General features: G+C 37.9%; 3 protein-coding genes across 4 annotated transcripts; all 3 read right to left on the bottom strand.

Moving 5' to 3' along the window:
- Positions 1 to 42: 42 nt before the first annotated feature.
- AT5G10020 (Leucine-rich receptor-like protein kinase family protein) lies at positions 43 to 4,041 on the bottom strand. Of its 2 annotated transcripts, none has more exons than NM_121040.4 (3): positions 2,841 to 4,041; positions 1,015 to 2,652; positions 43 to 913 (listed from the first exon to the last, which is right to left on the bottom strand). In NM_121040.4, the coding sequence occupies exons 1-3, from the start codon at positions 3,769 to 3,771 to the stop codon at positions 336 to 338; spliced, it is 3,147 nt and encodes a 1,048-aa protein (NP_196564.1). In that variant the 5' UTR covers positions 3,772 to 4,041; the 3' UTR covers positions 43 to 335. The 2 variants fall into 2 exon arrangements, with proteins under 2 accessions (NP_196564.1, NP_001078562.1); NM_001085093.2 differs by having other exon boundaries at positions 2,985 to 3,956.
- A 1,440-nt stretch (positions 4,042 to 5,481) lies between these two features.
- AT5G10010 (myosin-H heavy protein) lies at positions 5,482 to 9,457 on the bottom strand. The gene is made up of 13 exons (NM_121039.5): positions 8,747 to 9,457; positions 8,267 to 8,305; positions 8,123 to 8,176; positions 7,969 to 8,032; positions 7,716 to 7,774; positions 7,484 to 7,608; positions 7,277 to 7,336; positions 6,899 to 6,957; positions 6,661 to 6,737; positions 6,508 to 6,546; positions 6,290 to 6,352; positions 6,035 to 6,211; positions 5,482 to 5,880 (listed from the first exon to the last, which is right to left on the bottom strand). Exons 1-13 carry the CDS (start codon positions 9,185 to 9,187, stop codon positions 5,833 to 5,835), a joined length of 1,305 nt encoding a protein of 434 aa, NP_196563.2. The 5' UTR covers positions 9,188 to 9,457; the 3' UTR covers positions 5,482 to 5,832.
- Positions 9,458 to 10,129: 672 nt separating this feature from the next.
- FD4 (ferredoxin 4) lies at positions 10,130 to 10,576 on the bottom strand (the record flags this gene model as incomplete). The annotated part of the gene is made up of 1 exon (NM_121038.1): positions 10,130 to 10,576. The coding sequence occupies one exon, from the start codon at positions 10,574 to 10,576 to the stop codon at positions 10,130 to 10,132; it is 447 nt and encodes a 148-aa protein (NP_196562.1).
- Positions 10,577 to 10,714: the final 138 nt, after the last annotated feature.

Genomic DNA, 10,714 nt, shown 5'->3' with positions numbered 1-10,714 from the left:
AGACATTAGTGAAAATTACAAAAATCAATGTGAATCATATATAGTCGAAAAGAGATAAAAAAAACAATTTATAAAAAAAAGAATCAATAAGCAAACACAAATGTTTCTGTCAGAATCAATGGGATTAGATTTTCTTCTACCTTTACAAGGAAGGGGAAAAATAATCAACAAAAAATAAATGTAAGAACACCTGAGGATCATTCTGAATCATCTGATCAAACTACTAGAGAGAAACATAAAACCAGAAAAGAAGAAGAAAAAATGGGATGATGTGTGAAAGGAAATCCATGGAGATTTACAGAAAAATTTAGAAGAGATAAAAAAACAAACAAATCTCAGGCAGAAATTGAAGTAAGATGATCAAGAACTTGTCTGATGTTAGGCCTTTCATTGACAGAGAGAATGCACCTGATTGCAACAGCAAGTGCATCCTCCATTCCCTTTGAGAACTCTTCCCCACCTGCTATGTCTCTGTCTATGCAATCCATTCTCCTTCCTTCTTGATCACACAACCTCACCCAATCGGTCAGATCAACGGCTCCTGTTTGACCTGAGATTATGTCACCTGCGCTCCGTCTAGTCAAAAGCTCCATGAGAATCACACCAAACGCATAGACATCGGATTTGAGTGTTGGTATCGGTTTGGAAGCCGAGGAAAGTTCAGGAGCAGAGTAACCGAGTGCACTCATGTTTAGTATCTGTTCCGCTACACCAGATGGAGTCATCAAACGGTGAACACAGTAATCAGTTATTCGCACGGTATTGTCAGGACTTGAGAGGATTATGTTAGTTGGCTTCAAGTTCCCGTGTGGCATTGCTCTATCATGAAGGTAGAGAAGACACTGAGCCACTTCAACTGCAACTTTTAGTCTTTGGCTGAAGGACATTGGAGAATACCTCCGAGGAGTAGTCTCTGCACAGAAAATTTGGCAGGGTGATTAACTTTTTTTCAAACAAGATACAGAAAGGCTTGTAGTTATAGGACTAAAAAGACTAATTAAAAGATCTTCTAACCGTAAAGATGCATGGCTAAGCTCTCTCCTCTCAGGTAATCAGACAGGAGAAGTCTTTCTTGTTCTCTGGGACCCCAATAGTATGCTCGCAACGGAACAATGTTAGGATGTTTTAAAGAGCCGATTTTTTTGGCTTCCCGTGCGAAATCTTTCTTATGCCTCACGAGGCCAACTCTCAACCATTTCACCGTCAACATGTGTCCATTATCCAGTGTTGCTTTGTACAGTGTTCCATGGCTGCTTCTACCTAGAACTTCTGCAGGAGCTCGGGATAACTCTTCTGCTGTGAGTTTTAGTGAAACGTCTAAGAAGAAGAGTTCTCCGGCCAATCTATCAGGTGAGTAAACATCTAACATCACAGGCTGGTCGCTAAAACGGGGTGAGGAGGATAGTGGGGAGCCTCCTGAAGAAGACTTGCGCCCAGATGCTGCAGGATAATCATCAAGGAGGTTTGTAGGAGCAGAAGTAGCAGGCGCACCCTGCTCGGATATTTCAGCTTCACATCCGGGTATCCCAGATAACGACCTTGAATTTGCGGTGAGCAAGTGATCGTTTGAGAAGCTCAAAGATGATGACTGCTGCTCAACATTTGAGCTGAAGTTGAATAAGGAGGGACGAGAAGAGCGTCCAAACTTGGTGTCTCTAGTCGTTGCTTGGTCTGTAAATCTATTCCTCCCGTGAAAGTCCTTGAGCTGTGTTCGATGATAGGCAAACAAGACAAAAAGAATCATAATAGCAGCTCCAACTGAAGCAACAATAATCGCTATTCTTATGCTAAGCTTCGAATGATGTTTTTTCCCAGGTAAAGACAGATCACCAGAAGAATCCGCTGGAATCCGTCCTGGGAGACTTAGCTTGGAGTTACCAGGATAAAATGAAGAAGGCGGGTAGCTTCTAAGGTCTTCCGGAATTATGCCTGATAGGTCGTTATACGACACATTGAATCCCACCATTTGGGAAGGAAGCTTATTGGGAATTTGACCCTTGAAAGTATTGTTTGACAAGTCAAGGAACAAAAGGCCACTAAGCTTGTTGAGGTCGCTTGGAAGTTCCCCGGACAGCTTATTATTGGCAAGATTCAGCACTTTAATTTTTTCCATTGTACCTATATCCCCAGGCAGCATACCCGTCAAAGAATTGGTTGAAAGGTCAAGTAACTCCATCTGCGGATAAGAATTTAGAACCAAAAGTTCGCTTGCACGTGAACCTCGAAAAGGAATTGGCCCCTCCAAGTTATTCCTAGAAAGATTCAAACTTCTCAAGCTTGCAAAAGTGAAGAAACTCACTGGAATGAAGCCACTGAACTTATTTGAACTGAGATCAATCACAGAGAATTGAGAATCACCCCACAGAGAAGGCAAGCTACCAGAGACAGAATTATTCCTAATGCTCAACACACTTAATCTTGAAAATGCAGAAGTAAAGTTCGGCAAGCTTCCCGACAAGTTGTTTGAGCTAAGATCAAGAACATCTGGAGTAGCTTCCCACTTTTGAACAACAGACACGTCGCCAGAGAAAGTATTCCCACTCAAATCTATCACTGAGCAACTTTTAAAACTCGACGGAAGATCCCCAGACAGGCCGTTAGAAGAAAGATTCAACATAGTTAACGTTGATGAATTGATTTCACTAATTGATCCTGCATTTGAACCAAAAGAAACTCCTTTAATATACATTTATACAACAGCTTCAGACAATGTGACACAAGTGTCTAGTCAAGACCATGAAACCAGTCAAATCAATGCTCAATGACATAAAGTTCAATAATTCTATTCCTGTATACCCTAAAAGTAGCAAGAAGAGAAAAGTTGTAAGATTTGAATTAACCTGTAAAACCGTTTCGACTTAGATCTAGCTCTAGCAAAGGAATCGAACTCTGCAACAACTCTTGAGGTACTAAACCGAACAACTCGTTACGAGCAAGCTTCAATATTCTCAAACTCGGCTGTGATCCAAAATGCGGTAACTCACCATTGATCTGGTTATTCTCTAAGTCAACAATCTCGAGATTCTTGAACGAACCAATGGACTCCTCACTGAAAAACTTGCCATTTAACGCATTGTGGCTCAAATTCAAGTGACGGAGAGTGTTGGAAATGCTGGAAATGTTCTCCATTGGTAAAGATAAGCCACCGTTGAAACGGTTACAGCTCAAATCAACGAACTCAACATTCTTAAGCTCAGTGAAAATCTCACCAACATCTCCCCAAATCTCGTTCTTATGCAAATCCAAAGATCTTAGCTGCTGAAGATTCCGAAAGCCACTAGGAAACCCACCTTCGAACTTGTTGGAAGACAAATTGAGATGATTCAAACTCCAAAGCTCCGAGATCCGACCCGGTATAGGTCCGTAGAAACCGTTATCCGACAGATCTAAGTGTTGAAGCGACGAGATTCCACCCAATGAAGGAACGACCCGACCCGAGAAGCTGTTTCCGGATAAAGAGAGGTTACGAAGACGAGTAAGACCAGAGAGAGTGCTGAATTTGAGTTCGCCGGAGAGACCACGACGGTCGAGATTAATGGCGATGATTGAACCGGTTTCAGGGTCGCAAGAGATACCAGGCCAGTCATTAGGGCAAGTAGATGGATCAGTGAGGCTGCTTGTATCTGACCATGAGATTCGTTGGTGTGAGGTCTCGTCACGGATCCCTTTACGGAACTCGAGTAGAGATCGGAGCTCCGTCTCGGTGACGGCGTTGGCACCGTGGAGGAGGAGAAGGAGTGAGAGGAAGCAGAAAGTGAGAAAATGACTCATTTAGCCCTGAAGAATCTATCTACTCCACAGAAGCAAATGCAGAGTGAGAAACACAGAAAGAATAAACCCTAGTAAGGATTCATAGCTGAGACTTGAGAGAAGAGAGAAACAGAGAGACGGAGATTTAGGGATTGTACTCGGAATCTGAAAAAAATTGAAAGAGGGGAAGAAGAAGAAGAGAGAGAGAAGAGTGTGTTTTTGAGGTTTTCCAAAAAAAAATCGAATTTTTATATTAGTTTTCTTATACTTCTTTATGGTATGACATTTTTTTCTATGCAATCAGAGATTAATACTAGTTTCCAATTTAAAGTTCAGATATTTTAAAAACTTTTATCATTTTAGGAATTATGAGTTTTCTCTTTACCTACTTTTACTCTAGTTAATGGAATCAATTTTTTGTTAATGGAATCTATAATTACTGATTAGTGATTACTCTCTCTAGTTCTTTTTTCTTTTTTGGTAACCTGACTACCAGTTTTTTTTTCTCTCATGTTAAAAAAACTTATGTTTTTACATAGACCATAGTGTGATCTCTTTTGAATATTCTCTGACATTCAAATAAGTAACCAAACCACATAAAATGGACTCAAAAAGGTGTTTTGGGGAAACCATCTTAGAAGACCAGTGACTATTGTTCAAAGGTTTTACTTAAAATCAATCATACCGTGAAAAAAAGACTACTTTAAATGAAAAAGAGTTGTTAGATGTGTCATTACATTTTGTTACACTAATTGCGTCAAGTCATTATCACTTATCAGCATTTATCATCTTTGTTATTACATATACTAGTTTAGGAAACATAATTAACTTGACGTAGTTAATGATACCAAAACCGGTAGATTCAAAACCAGGATATGAGTACAAGTACCAACCCAAAATATTTGTTTAAAAGGATATAACAATAAATATTATTTTTTTAAAAGGTGAAAAGAGAGGAAGAGAAGTGGTGGAATAATATATGATTAGTTTGCACTTTGCAGATAAGTAAAAAAACAGACTGGAAAGGACAATGGCATGTCTTTGAGTCGCTGTGTCTTTTCTTTTTTTTTCTCTTTTCTGAAGATGAAGAAAATTCGCACCCAAACCCTTTTTCTCACATGCAACACAACGTGACGGGGATATTGTAAGTAACGCCGTTAAGTTCTTTGTCCGTACACTGTACTACTCCTTAAACGGGAACGGAGATACTAAATAAGAGAAGAACGTGGTCTGTCATACTCAATTACTACTACTCTTCCGGACCAACCTGTCTATTTTTTTTCCCCTAATCACATACATTATTCTGTGTAAATTAGCTAAATATGACCATAATTTGCTATTTTAATTTAAATAATTAGTTGACAAAACATAAATTATTGACATTTCATGCAAAAATAAATAAATAACTTGACTACCCTAAGGTTAATAAGCTTTTTGAAGATTTATGGCACTGTTTGACTGATTGATTTATACATTCCCACTTGGAATATATATCTCCTTGTCGCGAATTTTAATGATAATACAAATATATATATAAACATTATAACTCTTGAGTAGTCTATTTATTTGCTCCTTTTAGAATGTCATTTTCTCTAACCATAAAATGAAAGATGCCAAACTTATTATATTTTGTCTATGTCTGTCCATCTCTCTTTCATATAATATATTATTGGGTCCAACTAAATAATACCATTTTGTTATTGTCGAAACTTTGACAACTAGTTGGAAAACCCCCACTAAAATACTCTTACTTTTCTTATAATTAGCATAATCGTCTAGAGTCTAAAGTAATGTGAGAAATGCCATTGCAATTTAAGAAAAACTTAAAGCATAGAGAGATAAAAAGCTGTCTCGATTTTCCGCAAAAAGAATTGGGTTCCCGTGACTCTTCTAAGATCTCAAGTACTCCCGAGGAGAATACAAACTCATAAAAGTAAAAGACATTTTGTCCTACAAACTTGGCTTAATAACTATAAAAGCTCAAAGAGTTTCTGAGAGCACCTGTGATTAAAAATAACTTTGATTTCTGCTGAAGCTTCCAAGAAAAGCTTTCTGGCTTCTCAAACATCTGATCATCTGATCTCAAAGGACTTCATGAGCCTTTCCATAGTATCGGTTAATGAATGGGGACTGCAAAAACAGAAGAAGCGAAAACCAGATCATTCACATACTCAGAGCTTTGTAACAAACTATAATCAAAACCCTTTTTTTATCAGTATCCTATTTGTTAGACTGAAACAGATTTAAACAAATTAAAGGTGGATTTTTGAGCTTTTTGTTTTACCTGGACACCAGAGACGTCTGGTGTATCTGGTGAAGGCTGAGGGTAGAATTTGTAGAACTTCATCTTTTGAAAGGCTTGCTTAGTATCTTCGCTCATTTCTTCTATTGCTTTCTTTCGAGCATCTTTGGCCTCTCGATTTGCTTTCTTTGCTGCTCGAACTTGCTCTTTGACATATTCCTGAGAAGGAAAAAAACGGTAATTAGAGAAGTTACTCAAGCGTCAAAAACTGACAGTTACGTTACACCTCACTCTTACTTTGAATTCATCCGCTTGTTCAGCAGGTAATGCTTCCTCTTCAACCAGTTTATCGACAAATTCCTGAGATAGAGGAATAAAAAGCCATCTCAAGACTCAGCATACAATGAATGCGATTTCGAACACACAAGGAAGGAGCAGTGCAAAGATGACAATTATCTGGACTCAAATGAAGGAAAAAAACAAGTTTTATCATCACAAAAAAGCCAAATACACACCTGAAGTTCATCAAACTCCCAGTCAAATTCACATACAACCTGCACAAACAGAAAATCAAAGCTTGATGAAAACCCCAAAACAATGTCCCCCTATCAGATCATTTCATGTAGACCTGCCACTTCAAAACAGTCATTGCATGCCAGAAAACTTACCGGGGGTTCAGAGGGGAACATTATTTGGACCTCAGTACTCTGTTCAAGTTCATCTTCCTTAAAGGGTTGATAGAAATCTGCAAAGAAAAAAAAAAGAGAGATTAGAATTTGTTGCTGCATACCACATACATAACAAGATAAAACATACGAATATACAACTGCTAACAGCCTGCCATCTGCTATAAATGGTTCACTCTGCAAATTTAACTAGTATTGGTAGTAGATGAATAAAACTCACAAGGAAGGCAATACTCAAACTTCTTAAGTTGATCTTCCTTCATATGTCTGAGAGCAGATCTGCAGATAACGTACAAAGTTAAATTAAGTACACCAGAACTGGAGAATTTAAACAATACTATCTGTAGAAGCCACATATTTGCAACAAAAAGACCCATGTATCAAATTTCTGCACCCTAAAGAAACATAACTGAATGAGGGAACAAACAATGCAACCCGACTCATCACACATAGTAGCTACGTGAAGCCATGTTTTCATGTTCGAATTTCAATACGAATGTAATGTTACTCAAAATCCGTTCATAGCGAGCGAAAATCGATTTTTATAACTCTACCAGTCATCTTACACTGATAAAAGAAGAGAACACATGTTACTTACCTTCTCTGCGTACAACCCAAAGTAAAAATTTGAGAATTCATCTTATCCACTTGTCTATCTCTGCAAGAAGAACAAAGGAAAAGTAGTAAGCAACTGCTGGTAAACATCAGAAGTAAGAATAGCCCAAGAAAGAATCTCTGTTTCTCTTCTCAATGATTTAGGCCATGCCACCAAATGTCTAACAGATGCACGTGGAACACATATTACCTTTTCTCAATCGGAATGTATGGAAGCCAGTCCATTTTCATCTTCTTCATTGGAATGATTTCCTCCACTTCTCTCTGAACAGATGTGATTCCTATCTTATCAGAAGGCGGAAAGGGTGATTCAATCTGCATATATAAAATTGATGAATTTTAGAAAGAGAAATGAGATAATATATGATCTGAAATTCAGAGATCAGTGACAGCAAGCCAACTTAAATAGAACAAGAACTTACAACAACAACAGCTGGGACATGGACAATCTTGTTTGCGCCTTTGTAGGGGACTAGTTGAGCTGTAACGTTAAAAAGAAAAACTTAGACAAGAACAAGAAGCAAATGTTCAAGAAAAGGAAGAGAGCATAGATTTTTGAAGTAAATTAGAAAGAACCACAAGAGCCGAGGATTATTTAGACAAGTCAAACGATAAGAAGACAGTAAACTACCTATAATCAAAGCAAGATTAAAAAAAGCGAGAGAAGTAGCTTACGTTCTGTACAGCCAAAGACATAAACCTTCTTCCCATAGAGCTTTCCTCCTTCCTCCAATGCTTCCTGACATACAAATGAAGAAAATATCAGACTCTCGTCCACCCCGGAAAACATGTCAACTAAACAATAGAGAACGTAATCCAAACAACTTACTTCAAGATTTTGGAAATCCCAATTGAATTCATAAAGTGCATCTAATTGATCCCACTGCCATCACAATGTAACAAACATAAGCAAGGACTATCAATGGAAACAGTAGCTCTGATGTTGAAGCCAAATTCCACAAAAACAATATACCTCAGTTCCCACTGGAAATGCAACCTTCCACAAATCCTCCTGAAACACACAAAACAAGCGCACATGTTAATTTGCAACATACACAGAAGAAATAAGACCAGAAAAACAACCTCTTTTATTAGAACTTAAAAATACTGAAGTATTGAAGATATTTTTGATAATGAGATAACACCACACCACTCATTTGGAATGACATACTATATCTGACACAATAAGTATAATGGCGCACAATTGCTCTCATAGATAAAGCCACCAACAAAGTTATATCTTGTGTATCGTTCTTGCAACCAAGAACACTAAACAGATCCACATTATAAGTTAAGCTATAAGATGAACATACAGGTCCAAAAACGTATCTCATTGTTGTTTTCACAGAGAATTTCGAGTCATCAAATTAGCATAACTAACCCCATATTGCATAAGTGCTGAATCCTAATTATAATTACATAATATCTCAAGCTAAGGTTAACAAAAGCATACCAGACTACGCTTCTCCTCGAAGTAGACAGGCTCTTCCTTAACTTTGGCCGCTCTCGGTTTCTTAGCTTTCGGAACAGGTTTCTTCTCATCTTTAATCTCAGTATCCTTCTTCGTAGCCCTCTTTCGTTTACCACCACGACGAGCAACAGGTTTCTTCTCAACTTCTTCCTTTACTTCCTCAGCTTTGACCTCATCTTCCTGATTCTCCTCATCCTCCTCTAAGGAATCAGGTTTCGCATCCTCTTCTTCCTCTTGATCTCCCTTAGCCTCCTCTTCTTCCCCATTCTCCTTCACCTCGTCGACGACTTCTTCCTCATGCTGTTGACTCTCCTCCTGCGTCGTCTTCGTCGTCTCCTCTATCACCTCATCGTTCTGAGTCTCCGCAACAGCAGCTTTGCGACCTGCTTTCGAAACACCCTTTCTCTTCGCTCCTTTCTTCATTGCCACAGTACTCTACCAACGAATTGAGCAACCCTACTGGTTTCGCCGGCGAAGATAGAGAAAGAGAGAGAAAGCTAGGGATTGATGGCGGTGGATCCGGAATTTCGAATTTTTTTTCCGGAGGAGACACAAATTTGGGGGTTTTGTTTTTTATTTTATTTTATCTTTTCTTTTTGTCCAAATGTGTTCTACTTATTGCGTGATTTCAACGAGCGCTCTTCATGAAAAGGAAATAGGGTTTTTGATTTTTTCCCCCAAATTATTTAGGCGCCGTTTGCGAAAATATTATTGTAAGGCCCAAAATTCATATATAGCTTTTGGCTAATTAATTATTTTTTGAATAATATGATAATTTAATATTTTTCATCATGTTTAATATTTTCATCATGTTTACAGATAATTTGCAAGCTATTTAGGGAAATTTGTTATATTAGAAGAAGTTTTTTTTTTTTTTTTTGCTTTGATAACATTTGTTATATTGTGGACACAAACTTTTTTGAAGATATTAAATTTATAAAATTGAATTAAGTATATCAAATAATAATTTGAAATTACATTTAATCTTTATAGTCTAAGAAATTCATACGGACAATATCCGTCCAGATGCGAAAAAGACAACTCAACAACAACAACTAAACCCATGGTGACGAAATAAAGCCCAACGTTATTTCCCATATCTTACGAATCCTTAATGGGCCTATATAGTATATTTGATACCAATTACAGACCCATGATGGGGATAAAAGCCTCAACTACTGAACAAAGATGATCGAAGCACATATACATTACTAGTCTGATTTTGTAAGTGGAATCCGATTTAAATATTTTGAATCAACGTATGTAAAATGATATCAATACATAAAAATACATCAAAACACATCAAATACTGAAATACATATTTTAATACTGAGATTTCAAAAGTTCAAGGCAGGCATGTGTAACTCATATAAGATCGGATTGTTTGTGAGTGTAAACAACACAATCTTCTAGTGGAAGTGCGATACACGTGAGGATGTAACCTTTTTGAATCTGCTCTTCCTCAAGAAAGGACCCTAGTGACTGATCCACTTTCCCTGACACCAACTTTCCACAACATGTCCCACAAGTCCCTGACCTACACGAGTATGGCAGTTCAAGTCCCGCGTTCTCCGCAGACTCAAGTATGCAACAATCTTCGTTTCCTTCTATCTCTTGCTCCTCACCTTCCGGACTAATCAGTTTCACTTTACGAGACTCTTTTGCAAACACCTTCCCAAAATTGCCTCTCGACGATGACAAGCCAAAATAAGTCGTGTTATTGAGCCTGGTCGTAAGTTGAGCTTGTGATGGTGATATTCGTGATATTACAGGGATTTTTATGATGTAAGAGGAGTAGAGTACTTGATCCATCAATTATGCTTTGGCTTTTGATGAAACTATAATGTAAGAAAAACGAATCAAACCAAATGTATATATGTAGTTATAGCTCAAACATCAGCCCAAACCCTTAAAATCATTCATGTGACACGTGCATAGGGAGGTGCTACG

The sequence above is a fragment of the Arabidopsis thaliana genome, chromosome 5 (genome assembly GCF_000001735.4).
Source record: "Arabidopsis thaliana chromosome 5, partial sequence".
NCBI classification, from domain to species: Eukaryota; Viridiplantae; Streptophyta; class Magnoliopsida; order Brassicales; family Brassicaceae; genus Arabidopsis; species Arabidopsis thaliana.
Note: the sequence above shows the minus strand (reverse complement) of the source record. Positions and strands in the feature narration are given on the sequence as shown.

Excerpts from the sequence above, each read along its gene's own strand:
- AT5G10010 (NM_121039.5), bottom strand. The coding sequence starts at position 9,187 with ATGAAGAAAGGAGCGAAGAGAAAGGGTGTTTCGAAAGCAGGTCGCAAA. Across the intron at positions 8,177-8,266 it reads CATTTCCAGTGGGAACTGAG|TGGGATCAATTAGATGCACT; the intron begins GTATATTGTTTT and ends TTGTGATGGCAG. Across the intron at positions 6,353-6,507 it reads GGGAGTTTGATGAACTTCAG|GAATTTGTCGATAAACTGGT; the intron begins GTGTGTATTTGG and ends CCTCTATCTCAG.
- AT5G10020 (NM_121040.4), bottom strand. The coding sequence starts at position 3,771 with ATGAGTCATTTTCTCACTTTCTGCTTCCTCTCACTCCTTCTCCTCCTC. Across the intron at positions 2,653-2,840 it reads AAGTCGAAACGGTTTTACAG|GATCAATTAGTGAAATCAAT; the intron begins GTTAATTCAAAT and ends GTTCAAATGCAG. Across the intron at positions 914-1,014 it reads CTTAGCCATGCATCTTTACG|AGACTACTCCTCGGAGGTAT; the intron begins GTTAGAAGATCT and ends TTTTCTGTGCAG.